The sequence below is a fragment of the Lagopus leucura genome, unplaced genomic scaffold (genome assembly GCF_019238085.1).
Source record: "Lagopus leucura isolate 7727_CA_CO unplaced genomic scaffold, USGS_WTPT01 Super-Scaffold_100159, whole genome shotgun sequence".
NCBI classification, from domain to species: domain Eukaryota; kingdom Metazoa; phylum Chordata; class Aves; order Galliformes; family Phasianidae; genus Lagopus; species Lagopus leucura.
The window spans coordinates 30,301,320-30,316,565 of record NW_024962335.1 but is presented as its reverse complement, the minus strand read 5'-3'; the positions used below and the strand labels follow the sequence as shown (position 1 = coordinate 30,316,565).

General features: G+C 46.6%; 1 protein-coding gene across 1 annotated transcript in view; it reads left to right on the top strand.

The window, feature by feature from the left end:
• Positions 1 to 3,184: 3,184 nt before the first annotated feature.
• LOC122190282 (NADH-cytochrome b5 reductase 3) overlaps positions 3,185 to 15,246 on the top strand; it is a 15,131-nt gene continuing 3,069 nt past the window's right edge. Inside the window, exons 1-8 of the mRNA XM_042890150.1 lie at positions 3,185 to 3,254; positions 5,273 to 5,404; positions 8,308 to 8,380; positions 10,385 to 10,491; positions 11,128 to 11,257; positions 11,586 to 11,669; positions 11,795 to 11,880; positions 14,172 to 14,271. Of these exons, the coding sequence (XP_042746084.1) occupies positions 3,234 to 3,254; positions 5,273 to 5,404; positions 8,308 to 8,380; positions 10,385 to 10,491; positions 11,128 to 11,257; positions 11,586 to 11,669; positions 11,795 to 11,880; positions 14,172 to 14,271 (733 nt within the window). The 5' untranslated portion in view covers positions 3,185 to 3,233. The remainder of the gene's footprint in view (positions 3,255 to 5,272; positions 5,405 to 8,307; positions 8,381 to 10,384; positions 10,492 to 11,127; positions 11,258 to 11,585; positions 11,670 to 11,794; positions 11,881 to 14,171; positions 14,272 to 15,246) is intronic.

Here is a 15,246-nt window from a genome sequence, read left to right as displayed (position 1 = left end):
GTTTATACAAATAGTTCTGTATCTCCAGTCCACGTTTCCCTGTCAAGAACAGTATTAAAGCTGAACAAGTGTTTCCATAAGGCAACATGCTTTGGTTGCAGAAAAATGACATCACACTCCCTCTGCTCTGTTGCTCTGTTCTGGCAAGGGAATGGTAAGAACATTTGCTGTCACCATGCTCGTATTAGGCATTTCCAGGGGAATGTGGCAGACACTCGACCTAACAGAACAACCATGTCAGGCATCAGGTGCTGACTGTCACTGAGGCCAGGAGCCTGTGAATAAGGTCTATTTCTAAAGGACATAGGCTGTCTGTGCTGCTCCAATAGGTGTTTCTGGACAAAGTGCTTTGCTTTGGCTGCCAATGGATCAGTGTTTGTTTAGAGAAACTCTTCTCTCCTGCCCTTTGCCTGACTTTCCCCCAGGAGGGAAAGTAGAATGACAGCAGAGAGGCAGCCTGGGCTGGTCAGCAAGAACCTTGCTGGGTTGAGGAGGAGATGAGGAGCTCACGTCCCTACTGTGGGCAGGGAGCGGGGACTTGGGAGCTTTCTGCCTTCACAATGTTAATTTTTGAGTTGGAGCCCTACCTGGTAGTTTAATTCCCACCAAGTTCCATGGCCCAAGTGCCTAGCCTGTCTCTCAGTTACCTACCCAGGTTTCTAAGCTTCAAACTACTAATCCTAAAATCCTTCTTCTTTCCAGCCAATACTGTTACAGTTCCTCCACTTTTGCTAGGAGTTTCTGGTGCAGCAGCTGTCCTCAAAGGGAAAAAGCAAGAGAGGATGACACCGCCAGGCAAACTCTGTCACAGAAAGGCCAGAAATGAGTAATTCCATCCCTGCAGCCAAACACCACTTAGACCCTTCCCATTTCCTTCTGGTGATGTGGACAGCTTGGCCTGCTGACCTGCCTTTATTTACCAGCGCTAATCCCCAGATTTAATAGGTAACTAATGGTTGGCGTCTGAATGTACGAATATTTCCATTGACAGGATAGGGAGCCAGCAAACCAGAGACTGGGATAAAGCAAGAGGTTGGGGACACAGGTGGCTTGGGACCCCAGTCTGGGCTGAGGGACTAAAGGGACAAATGAGCTTTATTTTATTTTACATTTTATTTTATTTTACATTTTATTTTATTTTATTTTATTTTATTTTATTTTATTATGTGGGAATACAAGAAAGACTATTCAGAGCAGCAGCTGTGAAGCAAGATAAACAGCACGAGAAAGTGAGGCTGAGAACCAAGAACTTCTCTAGAAGTAAAGCAAAAGAAATGGCCTATGGCTCTCTTTGGACAAGCACCTGTAGGCATGCTTAAGGAATGTTTGTGGAATACTTTGTTGACATGTAAAGGCAAATGGGAAAGCTAAAAAAAAGAAACTCTTGAATGTATATAAGTGATGTGAGAACCTGTAATAAATGACTTGGATCGTTCACATCTGAGTCCGTGCCTGGTTGCCACATTATTATTTTATTTTATCTTGATATGAGGATTCAAGCTTATGCTTTCCTTGATTTTATTAGAAGAGATTGTATAGGAACAATTAAGGCCTGTTTACATATTTATGAAAGAGTTTCTGAGGTGTTGAGCACAGACTTCCAAATTTATTTATTCACTAGTCAGTAATTTGTACATATCAGTGTAACCCAAAATTTTAGGAGTTCTGACCAAAACATGCTCCCTTGTTCCACACCTCCATTCTTGTGCTTTTCAGATGAATGTTGTCATTGCTGTGCCAGGCTGTTAGCCTTCCAGCCTAGACAGTAAGGATCCACTCATGGACTTGGAAGCCCTGTGTTGGGCACCCTGGTACCTGGGCACCTTGGTACCTGGGCACTTTTCTCCACACCAGAAGCTGAGAATTGAGCATGTGTTCTGAGGTTCTTCACCCACTGCCTAGGAAGAAAGAAGTTCCTCTAAATGTTATTCTCAAAATCAGATGCCAGGGAGCTGCATAAACTTCCTCCCCAGAAAATAAGGAGAACCACATTGAAAAATGCGTCCATCTCAACAGCCTTACTCTGAGTGAGGTGCAGGCACTGACTCTGTAGATGTATGAGTGAGGGATGTTCAGGCTTGTGTATAGCAGTATAGTGAATGGTGATGCTGATAGAGGTAAGCTATCTTCTCTGTATTTTGAAAAGATGTTGGGACTCAGCTGTTGCTTAGGAAGCAAAGGTACTGGATGTTTACTGAGCATACCTCTTGCTTTCCCCGATTGCTACTAGAAGCTGTGGATGCCCCATCCCTGGAGGTGTTCAAGGACAGGTTGGATGGGGCCCTGGGCAGCCTAGTCTAGTATTAAATGGGGAGGTTGGAGGCCCTGTCTGTGGCAGGGGGTTGGAGGTTCATGATACTTGAGGTCCCTTCCAACCCAGGCCATTCTGTGATCTTCCTTACAGTACTTAGAGTGGGCCTGTAAGAGAGCTGTAGAGGAACTCCTTAACAGAGAGTGTAGAGATAGGACAAGAAGAATGGTTTTAAACTGAAAGAGGGGAGATTTAGGTTACATATTAAGCGAAGTTCTTCACTCAGAGGGCAGTGAGGCCCTGGCAAAGCAGCCCATAGAAGCTGTGGGTGCCCCATCCCTGAAGGAAATCAAAGCCAGGCTGAATGGGCCTCTGGGCAGCCTGAGCTGGTTGGCAGCCCTGCCCATAGCATGGGGTTGGAACTGGGTGAGTTTGAAGGTTCCTTCCAACCCAAACCATTCTGTGGTTCTATGATTGTGTGACTGTATGATCTTGCTAATAATTGGCAAAAGAGCATTATGAATATATATGTATATATATGTATACATGATAAAGCGATAAGGACAGACTCATAGAAGGGGTGAAGCTAACAGAAATGGTTCTTAGATGTATTCCTTCTTTGGTGAGGGAAACAAACAGAAGCGTGTCCAGAGGATGCGGCCGGTTTTCTTTTCGCCATTTCCACCCACCCTACCCCGGTTTTGCCGCTCCGTCCCCGCCAGCCTGTGCGGTAAGGAACAGCACGGACTGCAGCTCAGGCGGCCGGAGCTGCCCGCCCTACCCAGGCGGTACCGATGGGGCCCAACTGCGGCCCCGCCGCGCCCATCCCGCAGGCCTACGGCCCGCCCGCTGCCACAGCGGTGCCGCGGCGCCCCCTGGTGGCCCGCGGGGATTGGCGGAGCACCGCTCAGCGGGGCGGTGCGGCGGGGAGGCCGGGCGCTGATTGGCGGGGCGGAGCCGGCGCTTGGGCTGGAGGGCAGCGATGGGGGCGCAGCTCAGCACGGTGAGTGCCGTGGCGGTGGCGGGGCCCGGCGTGGCCGGGATCTGCCTGCGTGGGAGCGGGCGGCGGGGCGGCGGATGCGGCTTGCTCGCCCCGCTCGGTGCCGGCGCTGCAGCCGGGTTGTGGCAGCCGCGCTGCGGTGCGGGGGGGCTCGGGTTTTTCTCTTTCGCCTCCCGGTTCCTCGGGTTTCCGGTACGGCCCGGCGGCGGGCTGTGCTCCGGGCGCGACCAGCCGCGCCTCGCCTCGCCGCGGGGACGAGGCAGGGGGGAGAGTGCGGCCCGGCCCCCTCCTGCCGCGGCTCCGTCGCGGGTGGCCGTGTGAGGGGTGGAGCCCCCATCCCGCCGTTGCCCCGCCCGTGCCGCGGCCGCCAGCCCCCAGAGCGGCTTCTGCCATGGCCGCCTTTGTTCCGCCCCCCGCCCCGCTCTGCTTCCATTAATAAAAATTCTTTTTCTGTCGCTTATCCTGTGTTAGCAGCCGTGAGTCACCAGCGCTTCGCTGAGCGGCTCCCGGCCTGGCGCTGCTGCCCCCCCGGGGGGCTCAGGTTGCTGCGTGCTTTGTGGCTGCGGGGCGTCCAGCGCTGTTGGGTGTGAGAACGCTGTGGATGGCAGGCACGGCTTCTTGAAGCTGCTCAGCCCTTCGTTGCTCTCTTTTTCCCGCTCATCAGCTGGTAGTTATTTTAGTTCTCAGTCAGACACCGGCTATGCCGTTCCTGTCCCGCTAAACCCTGGGTAACAGACGGCTGCTTGCGGGGCTGTGGTTATTACTGTCAGAACTCAGCTCGACGCTATGGGAGCTGTTGGTGCCCTGCTTCCAAAGGCGATGGTTACGAGGAAGAGTGGCTTTCTGTCTCTCTTAGTGGCTGTGGTAGTTCATGCTTGCCATCTGATGACCTCAGAATTATTCACAGAGATAGGAGAAAACTTGTTCCTGCACACGGGTGGAGAAACTGACTTCTGAGGTTATATACACACAACTCTCTCTTGTCTCCTGTTATACATTGGTCCTGGGAATGGAACCAGGCCCAAGCATTTTTAATTCCCATTTTCTTTTGCTAAACCACAGCTGCTCTTTGTTCATTTCGGGTAGCCACGTGTTTAAATGAAACTAATTTATTTTAATGCATTAATGTCTTGTTTGCAGCGGCATCTCTTCCACATTCAGCTTACTGTCTCCACTAGGCCTCGCTGTTGTGGTTGCCATTAGGAGTTATTTGCTGCTCTGTCACTGTCTTAAATGCCCCGTCTGTCTGTTTTGTGACTCGGTAACAAAAATCCATCTTAGAGCTGCGATAATCTCACGGGTCTGCAGGAACTTCCGCTTCTTTAGACACAATTTTTGCAGTAAAAGTGGAAAAATGCAGTGTGCGTGTGGCACGGCATGCTTTCAAGTTGTACCAGGTGCTGATAGCTCTTATGTCTCTACAGCAGCATTTTAGAAGACGAGAGTTTATTACTGTCTTGATCGTACACTTGCCATGATTTTGGCAATCATGTAGTATGCCTTGCAGCCTCCTGAAGGCTGTCAGGCTGACAGCAGTGTGATTCCAAAACACTGGTCTGGTCCTTCATAAGCAAAGTTGAGACTTCACCCTCTTCCATGAATCAGAAAGAGCACTGCATGCAGTCAAAGTACATTGCTCAGTTTTTATTTTCAGTTTGATCTCTATCATCCCCCCCCCCTTTTTTCTTTCTTTTTTTTCACAAAGGCTACCCTTGTGATTTTCCCCTCTACTGTGTTGAAGCATTAAATAACAAATCATAGAGCTGAAGAGGATCGCTATGAGAAGCAGGAGCTCAGCTTGCTCTCCTTCCCCAAGACCGGGTGAACTTGTATCAGTGTTAGGTGCCTGAGGTTCTGCTGCACATGGGGGAGCACAGGGAGGGGAACCCCAACGCCAGCCTGAGGACTGAGCTGCTGTCACAGGAAGCTCTCTGCCCCACAGCTGGCCTGGCACCTGTCTGCGTGAGCCTGCAGGGGCTGAGGAACACATGTGTCTAATGCTCTCTCTCTCTGTGCCACAGCTGAGTTGGGTTGTGACATACCCAATATGGCTCATCTACAGCACTGTCCGGAGGCTTTTTGGGACTCCTTGTCCTGCAATCACTCTGAAGGATCCTGAAGTGAAGTATGCTTTGAGGCTGATTGATAAAGAGGTACGTATGTGCATGTGCAGTGCTGAGCAGGACCTCTCGTGGATGCTGTGAAATGCTGACAGATGCCTACATCTTGGGCAGTGTTGCAGCAGGGAACAGTAGATTTTTTGAAGGCTGCTTAGCTTTGTTTCTGGTAAAATCATGCAAATATCTGTATTTTAAACAAAGAACTCATTTATACATGCTCCTTGCCTAGCATGAGTGAGTTCTCAGGCATAAATTCCTGCAGGCCAGCTTAGAGTGGTGCAAGATGCTTTGGAAATGACTGTACTCATAGTTTCTGTCAAGTGAGCCTCATGTCATAGAGTACATCAGCAGGAATTTCTAAAATTACCAGATACTGCTGCCAGAAGGTGGTAACTCTGCTTGGGGAAACAGGGCCCAAAAGGTTAGAGGTCCGTATTTCCCTTGGATAAGCTGATGGTCAGAAATCTTGGCTTTCCAGTGTGCAGTCATGCCTGAAGATATTTGTAGTGTTGACTTAAGTCAATGAGCTGGTCAAAAAGTTATCAGAAGATTTTGATGAAAGGGACTTTGGACTGTAACTGAGCTTTCCTCAAGGTATGCAGAGTGCACTGAGAGCTTGGCTTTCGTTTGTTCTTTGTGTCAAAGAAAGCAATCATTTGGTTCCGAGTCTTTGGTTTATTGGGAAGCAAAAGTTTCCCCATGGCTTGGGCAGGGTTGCCATGCAGCATTTGTTACCATGCATACTGCAGCAATGCTGTTATTATACATTCCCCATTCTTTCATAAGCTGTGTAGCACATGGTGGCAGGTACAGGCTGTCCAACTGCAGAAAGGGGTGGAAGCTAGAGGCACTGCACGTGCTTCTGCGAATCAGGCTGCTGGCAGGTTTCTGCTGCATCTGTTTCTAACTGAAAATCATTCACAATTTTTTTTTCTTCTAAATACTGATTTTTCTCAGTCCATTGTCGTGTTTTGTGCAGTCTTTTTTAATCTTGGGAGGAAGGAACAGCTCTGCTGTAACCACCTCAAATATTGCTGCCTGTGGTAGTTTAATCAGTGAGATTAACTTGGTACAAGTGCTTTTTCTGCAGAGCTGTAGTTCTGCATTTTCATTAGCAATTTGTAACAGCCTCCCAGAAATCTGGTGCTGCTAAACTACTCAAGATTGTCATACCCAGCTGTCCGAGGAGGATGAAATTAGTATTTCTGACACCCACAGTTTGTAATTTACAAGCTCTTAAACAAGTGGAGCACTTTAATTGGAACACAGCTGTCATTACGCAGAAACCTTTTAATGTCTTAAAAGGTCTTAAAGGTCTTAAGGTCTTAAAAGTTGGGAAGGGAGTGGTGGCACTCAGTGTGGATGTGGAGCCTACTCAAGACGTGTGGCGAGATGAGAATGTGGAGTTTTTCCTTGGAGAGTGCAGCTCATGCAGCCCAACCAAAGGCCCTTCTATTTCAGAAGTGTTCACTGTTCCCATTGCCATGTTGGTACTCATCATTCCCTTTTCGGAACTGTGAAGCTCTCGGTGACTTCACCAACACAGCGTCTAAATGATTTGTGTTTAAAACTAAGCAATGAACAAATTGATTCCTTTTTTTTTTTTCCTGAGAGTAGCTGGGGACTATATGCTCCTTCTTCTTAGATGAAAGTATTTTGATGGTGCAGTTGAGAATATGGCCTTGCAGATAGTTTTTCTTGTGGGCTTGCAACTGAAGCAAAAGAACAAGAAGTGTGGCTGGCAAGAGAAATGCAGAAGGCGATTAGATTTTACTAAAAACAAAAATGGTCCTGTGATTGCTGGAAATGCCAGCAATTTATGTACTGGCTGCCCTACAGCACTAGGAGTGTGTTCAGAAAGGTTCTGAAGGAAGAAACAGTATCTGCAGTTATGACGTTTGAAAAGCACAGGTCTGGGGAACTCGTGTGAAGTCTGTGTCTCTATTAGCGCAGCCTAGATCTTTGTGGTAAAGCTGGAAGCCAAACGTATCAGTTTGCTCAGCAGTTGGAAGCAGACTCAGTGCTTCCTCTGCCTGTCAGCTGCCCTTAGGCACCACCTGAAAGGCGGGTGTTTGTCCCAGTAGTGTAAGGATCCATTTGGCACTCAGAGAAGCTGGCATCACACAGTTAAGCACCAGCCTGCAAAAAAGCTGTTCACCACCTCTCCATTTGCAGATGTGAGCCTGGTGAGGCCCTTGGCACCCGCAGCTTGAGGCAGAAATGTGCTGACAGCTGGAGGCCAGGGGCTTGCTTCCAGGTGCTGAGAGATGGCATTGGGAATGCAGGGAGGTGGCCTTGTGCTGGAGATGGCTTCAAGGCTACTGCTGATGTGGCCTCGGTCTAAGACCTTGCTGAGCAGCGTGCTCAGCGTCCTGGCCTTGCAGCAGGCAAGAGGCATAAGCATGGGGGTGCTATGAATTTCTGAGTGTTGCTCACAGTTGTCTTCTGTGATGCACCAAAATACTTGTGTTCCAGTACCGTTGGCCCATCTTAAATGGTGCAGTTGCTGTTGAATTCCTGTGTGTTTAATGAGATCTGGAATAGTGCTTAGGTTTTTAACTTGTGGCCCCCGCACAGAACGCAATGTAGTATTCACAGTGCTCAGAAAGCTATTGCCTATTCTTAATCTGTATGAGTATCTTAACTAAGTTTTGCTATTAGCATTTAAATATTCATCAAAACAATATTTCGGTACGTCTTCAATTTCAACATGAAAGTAAAAAACTTATGAATAAAACATTTTGAGGGAAAGTTAAGTTTTACAAGAATTTATTTATCAGTTTATCAGTTGTTACATTATGCAGAAATTTCAGATAGAGTATTGCTGTCCCCTAAATACTTAATCCTGCAGCAGGCCACACAGGTGCAGTGATTTTACAGGAGAAATCACAATCAAAATCCCAACAATGTGGCTGATGATTATTCTTGTTTTTCAGGAAGTAAGCCATGACACAAGGAGATTTCGGTTTGCTCTCCCTTCCATGGATCACGTTCTGGGTCTACCAATAGGTACGTCTGTCTTTCCTTCCTGAGAACCAGAGCCACGTTAGTTGTACTGTGGGAGATTTTTTTCTTGCATTTTGAACCGTTGAATTTCCAATGCTGCCTGTATGCCTTGGTCTGTTAGAGCTTTGCAAAACTGTCCCAGTGCTGTGAGTCATGTAACATTATCACAGAATCCTAGGATGGCCTGGGTTGAAAAGGACCACCGTGATCATGTAGTTTCAACCCCCCTGTTATGTGCAGGGTCACCAGCTACCAGACCAGGCTGCCTAGAGCCACATCCAGCCTGCCCTTGAATGACTTGGATGTCAGTGTGGTGCCTGAAATCCAGTGTTCTTACCAAGAGTGTACATCCAGCTTCTTTCTGGGAAGACAGTAGAAGAAGGAAGCATTGGTCTTTGTATTCTTCTAATCTTAACTTTCCAGTGTGTGTTAGTCCCATGGCACTTGGTGTCTGTGATCCCCTCGAGGCAATGTTCCCGATGCTTCCCAGCTAAGGCATGCATTTCACCAGCTAGTCTGCTAAGCTCTGAGTCTCATGGAACTTGTTAGTCACCATGGAGTAGATGTTTCCTGAGGCCTTGCCATGTGGCGTATTGCCTTCCGTACTAGCTTAGTGCTGTTGCTTCTCACTGCTTATGTAGAGTGCATTTCACCGTGACTTGTGTTAAATAAGGACTTAGGCTGTAGATGCCTCTTGGATGGTCTGTGGGTCAGGGGTGCTTGCTGGTGTGAGACGTGGGAAGCAAGGCAGCTGGGAGTCGCGGGTGTGGCAGCTATGGGACAGATTCTGGAATGTCCTGTGCATGTTTAGTCCAGCACCAGCTTTTGGCTTTTACCAGCCAGCTAGGGTGTTACAGGAAAAAACACAGCTTGCTCATGGAAAATTGGATTCTGTGTGGCTTTATGGAGGCTCCCCAGCAGCTGCCCTTCTGCGAGGAGGAAAAGCACTAATGAATAAGGGCATAAAGTATGTTTTCCCTCAGAGAGAAGCACAATAGCACTGTCGTAGAATCATCATAGAATGGTTTGATTGGAAGGCACCTATAAGATCAACTAGTTCCAACCTCCTGCTGTATGCAGGGACACCTCCCTCTAGACCAGGTTGCTCAAAGCCCCATCCAGCCTGGCCTTGAATGATTACAGAGAGTGGGTATTCACAACCTCACTGGGCAACCCGTTTCAGTGTCTCACCACCCTCACAATAAAGAATTTCTTGCTAATACCTGTCTTTCAAGATTTATGACCTACAGTGGCAGTGTCACCAGGTTGCACATCTTTATCCATCCACTGGTTAGCATCACTGGCCCTCCAGTGTGACAAACAGCTCCCAGTAAAGTCCCCTTTTTGTGTGCCTGCAACAGGCAGAGGAGCTGTGTCATACATCTTTGGAGAGCAAAGTTCATCTTATGAGGCATTAGTTATAGAATCATAGAATGGTCTGGGTTGAAAAGGACCTCAAAGATCATCTAGTTCCAAACCCCCTTCTATGTGCAGGATCACTAACTACCAGACCAAGCTGCCCAGAGCCACATCCAGCCGGGCCTTGAATGCCTCCACAACCTCCTTGGGCAACCTGTTCCAGTGTGTCACCACCCTCTGTGAGAAAAACGTCCTCCAATATCTAACCTAAACCTCCCCTGTCTCAGTTTAAAACCATTCCCTCTTGTCCTATCACTATCCACCCTTGTAAACAGCCGTTGTGGGGGCCTAATGGTGTTAAAATAATGAAAAATTTCCCCTGGGTATTCTTCAGCTGTGTCTCGTAAGGGTATTGGAAAACCTTTCCAAGGAGTTAAATTCTAGAGGGATTTTCTTTTTCACTATAACGTAGGCATTGAGAAAAGAGTTCAGCTAATGTGTGAGAGATTGAAATGCGATTGCTACTTTCAAAGGAGAAAGGTAGTTGGTAGAGCTTTGAGAAGGCGTGTGCACTAACTGCCCTCCTGATGTGTCACCAAAAGAAAAATCCCTTGGAAGCAAAGTGCTTTTCTTCCTCCCCACAACCAGGACAGCATATCTACCTGTCTGCTCGGATCGATGGAGCGCTGGTCATTAGACCTTACACTCCGATTTCCAGTGACGATGACAAGGGCTTCGTGGATCTTGTCATCAAGGTAAGGATGTCATGCTGTTGTACGGGCTGGGCAACTTCTGAATCCACCTGCATGCCTGCAGTGCCCTGTGAAGCCTGGTGTGCCAGGTTCTGTTCTTCTCTGTGCCCCTGTGGACTTCCATTCTAACAAGTAATGTGCAATTATCTACAATCCCTGTGGCATTTTACACGCCCTTCTTTAGTGAGCGTGTCTCACAAGGTACTTCAGAATTTCCTGTACTTGCACACGGCCATTTTCCAGAATCTGTATACATTTGCAGATTTTTTTGCATTTTTCAATGCTTCTGAAGTAGGAGATTAACCTTGTGTAAGCTGTCTGCTTCTTCAGCTAATGCCATATGCTCTTTGTGATCGCTATTAAGGGTGTCGAGGATCTTTGTTGTTACTGATCCAGACAGGGCAGATGATCGATTCTGATTTGGTCAAAATCAGGGCAAGAGTGTAGTTTCAATCCTTATCGGAAAACTCAGTGCTTCTTTTTCATTGTCAGTCAAATCTGTCTAGATAGTATTTCTTTATGTAGTAATTGCGTCCTATGAATGAGGAACATGGCTACGTGAATATCTGAATGGCAGAGAGAAGGACACGTGCTCATTTTTGTGCTGTGAGATTAATTATTTCGTTGTTTTTTTCATAGGTTTACATGAAAGGTGTCCATCCGAAATTTCCTGACGGAGGGAAGATGTCTCAGTACTTAGACAGCCTGAAAATAGGGGATACCATTGACTTCAGAGGACCAAGTGGCCTGCTTGTCTACAAAGGAAAAGGCAAAGCTCAGAAAATATAATTTATCCAGAGCAAATGATACAAAATCTGGGCTTCTGAACATCATTGGCATTATGGGTTTTAAGCAAGTAGAAATACAACTAGTAAGAGCTTCATGCTGTACTCACAGAATCAGGACTCATGTCAGTGTCTGACGCCATGATCCTGAAACACTGTCAGAATTTCTGTTTTTCTTTGTGACGTTTTCAGTTCACCTTTGTCTGTTTTCTGCCCCTGTTTTACAACATCAGTTAATTGAAAAATGCTGAGAAGTGATCACAGGCTCTGTTTCCTGCTGTCTTCATTGTTTTCCACATCTCTCTCTTCTAGGTGAGTTTGCTATTCGACCTGAAAAGAAAGCCCAACCGGTTACTAAGAAAGTGAAGTATGTGGGGATGATCGCAGGTGGGACTGGTACGTGTGTGAAGACTCATCTTTGGCCTCTGACACCTGCTAGATGTTGTTGATATTTTCCCTCACCTGCTCCTTTGCACTTTCTCCTTTACTTTCTCACATCACTTACAGCACTTCTCTTTCAGGGATAACACCTATGCTGCAGATCATTCGAGCAATCATGAAAGACAAGGATGACTCTACGGTTTGCCAGCTGCTGTTTGCTAACCAGGTAATTTCTGTCCTTATTTCTGTTTATGAAGTGTTATTTAACAAACACAGCTCCACTCGGCAACTGAAGTTGTTGCTGAGGAAGCGTGGTGCAGCAGTACGTGCTGCAAGGGGAGAAGTGAACAGTAATGCTGAACGCTTCCCATCTAAAGCACTATAATTACTTCTTTGAACATTGCTGCTGAAGCGCTACCGTCCTCACAGCTCATGCTCAATGTCCTGGATCTTATTGTTCTGTTTCTGATTCAGAACATTTTAAAACTCTGGATTCATCTGTGCAAGTTGATATGTTTTGGGTAGACTTTCAGAGCTGTCTTTCTTAGTGAAAACGTGGAAGAGGTGGACATTGGGCTCCTTCAGCAACTGAATCTTCCCAACTTCAGAGCAGGCTTTGTAAGAGGAGTCTTCTTGAGAATGCTTTATGTGAGCTAAAATTAAAACTGATCTCCAGCAGCTTCCTTGACTGGAGGTTAGAGCTCCATAGAGCTGGGGTTCTGCACAGCTGTTTCCTTTCAGTTTTATTCCCTCCATCAGCGTTTCATATGTTTCGTTCACTCTTAGAGCTGTATCATACTTTGCTGCTGGAAAAAGGGAAGATCCTTTTGACACGTAATGTTCTTGTGATAGAGGGATTTCTTGGTTGACCAGGCAATCCAAGTGGTGGTGTGCAGCTGAACTGCACGCCCCTCCTTGGCCTGACATTCTTCTGGTGCTCATCTTTTTGTTTTCAAAACTCCCTCATCGTGAATTTCTGCTCCTGAATTATGAGAGTTCTTTTCCTGCCTGTGTTTCTTAGCTTCTTTAGGCTTTCCTTCTTTGTTCTTCTTTCCTCTGGTATTCACCATATCCCATTTCCTGCGGACTATATCTGTATTACAGAACTGCTGAGCCCAGTACGCTGGCCACTGTAATCCACCAAATACTTTTTGGTTTTTTTTCTACCCAGAAGCAATGATCCAAGTGCCAACAACTGCCCTATTCTGGTGCTTTACTACAGTAATAAGGCACCTTCCTAAGTGCTTTTGGAGTGCCCTCTGGCACTGGGTGATGCAGCTGTAGCATTTGATATCTGCTGAGTGCTTGAAGCTGGCACAAAATGCAGTAGGTCTCTGGGCTGGTAGAGGGTCAGGATTTGGGATTTGCTGTGAGTTAATTCAGAATGACTAACATAGAAGTTGAGCTGTTCTAGCAACCTAGAAATCCTATTGCTTCTTGTGAGGAGGAGGCTTTTTTTGAGAGAAACAGTTGCCTGTGTATTAGCAACAGGCTGTGTAAACATCAGTTGTTGGCTTTAAGGAGTCCCTGTACCCAAGCACTGCACAAATATAAAGCAGATGGACAGGCATGAAAGCCTACATACTAGTTTTTTTTTTAATATTTAATGCTATAAAGTATTTTTTGTACATGTTCTATTTTGACCCTGCTGAAGGAACTGTGTTGGGTTACAGAAGACAGCATACTGGGCTCATAGCAGCCCACTTGGAGCTGGTCAGACCCAGTTACAGCCCTTCTGGAAGCCGTGCAGCTGCAGGTCCAGAAACAGGAGCCTTCCTGGCAATAGGTGTTGGCACGTTCCTCATCACCCCCACGGCCCAGACGTTGTCATGTCCTCAGTGCCAAATTATTAAGGCTGTGGAGGAGGATGCCAGTTTTAGTCTCTGCCCTTACCCTCCTTCCCAAACTGTGGCTGCTTTTATGGGAGTAAGGTTTTCTTTTGGCCTTTGATGGTGTTTCATCAGAGAGGAGCAGAACTTGCACAGCCTTTGTTGTTCCAATGAGATCTCAGTACCTCCTTGGTTATTTGTTGTTCCACATCTTGTTTAAAAACTGAGCATCTCCATATGGCAGTGCTGATGAAATTTAAAGTGGTGGAGATGAAAAATTGGCCTTTTTATTTCCTGATTGAAAGGCAGAGTTTGGAGGGTAGGAAAATACACACGTAGTCATGGTTAGTTGTTTGTTTTTTTTTTTAATGAAAGCTGCTTTTCTAATGTAGGTATTAAGGAAGGGCTCGTTCTTAAGTGTTACCAGTGATTCTGCAATGAGTTCTGTGTTTTGATACAGGTATTGCTTTGTCTTACTGTTTCGAAGGAAGGAATTATGGGGCTGGAATTTGGGCAAGTTCTGCAATGGGATCATCATGGAAATAATTTGCATTTACAGGCTCTCTTCAATCTTTAAAACAGGGTTAAATAATCTGTTCCATCTCACAAAACTACACAGAACTGTAGTGGCCATCTGAGGGCTGCATTCAAATGCAGAGCCATAACCAGTGTTTCCTTTACCCTGCAGACTGAGAAGGATATCCTGCAACGTTCAGAGCTGGAAGAGATTCAGGTTCAGCACCCCAACCGTTTTAAGTGTTGGTATACACTGGATAAAGCACCTGAAAGTAAGATCTGTCACACTATCTCTACTGAAGCTTAAGTTATGGGTACTAATGCACATGTCTGACAGGAGAAATGCTGCACTGTGTGTATTTCTGAGCTCCTTTGTTTCTTGATGAGTTGTGTTCACGCAACACTGAATGCATCCAGCAGCTTCTTTCTTCACACAGTTGTGCACAGAAGCTCTAGATGTTATCTGACAGTGTTTCCATACCTATGAGGCTCACCTGAGGGGAACGATAGCGTTATGTTCATCCCGTGACTACACCTGAATATTAACCATTATCTACTGTGATCCAAGGTGACCTTCCTTTCTCCTGCTATGTCATGCCCACCCCCATCAGAGGAGAGTCACACTCCATTCACTGGTAGCTTGGAGCAGAGAGGGAAGAGCCACGTGCTTTCTCTTACCTTGTGACTGTGACACTGTGGAAGGCATATTCTTGGCCACGGAAACCAGGCCGAACTGTGACATGATGGTGGGGAGGGTCTTAACCATCCCTGGAGTCTGGTGCTCCCATGTCATTTTCTACAATAAGCATTCTCCCTGCATTTCTAAGGCAGCTTGGATAGCAGTGTATTAAGGAGGATGGATGTTGCTGTTTGTTTCATGTGGCTGGAGCTCAAAAGATTCATATTCTTTTCACAACTTTGCTTGATATTTCCTTGGGGCTTTTAGAACGCTTTCTTAAAAATTCACTTTTGTTTTCTCCATGCATCAATCCCATTTTAAAAGCATAAGGGGCACATTTTCCTTTTAGCAGGAGAGCGCAAATGCTACGGGCTGCAGTTTTACTAAAAAAAATACAGATGCACACAGTTTATAATAAAGTGACCTGTATCTATCTTTTCCTCCTCTCCTCTCCTCTCCTCTCCTCTCCTCTCCTCTCCTCTCCTCTCCTCTCCTCTCCTCTCCTCTCCTCTCCTCTCCTCTCCTCTCCTCTCCTCTCCTCTCCTCTCCTCCCCTCCCCTCCCCTCCC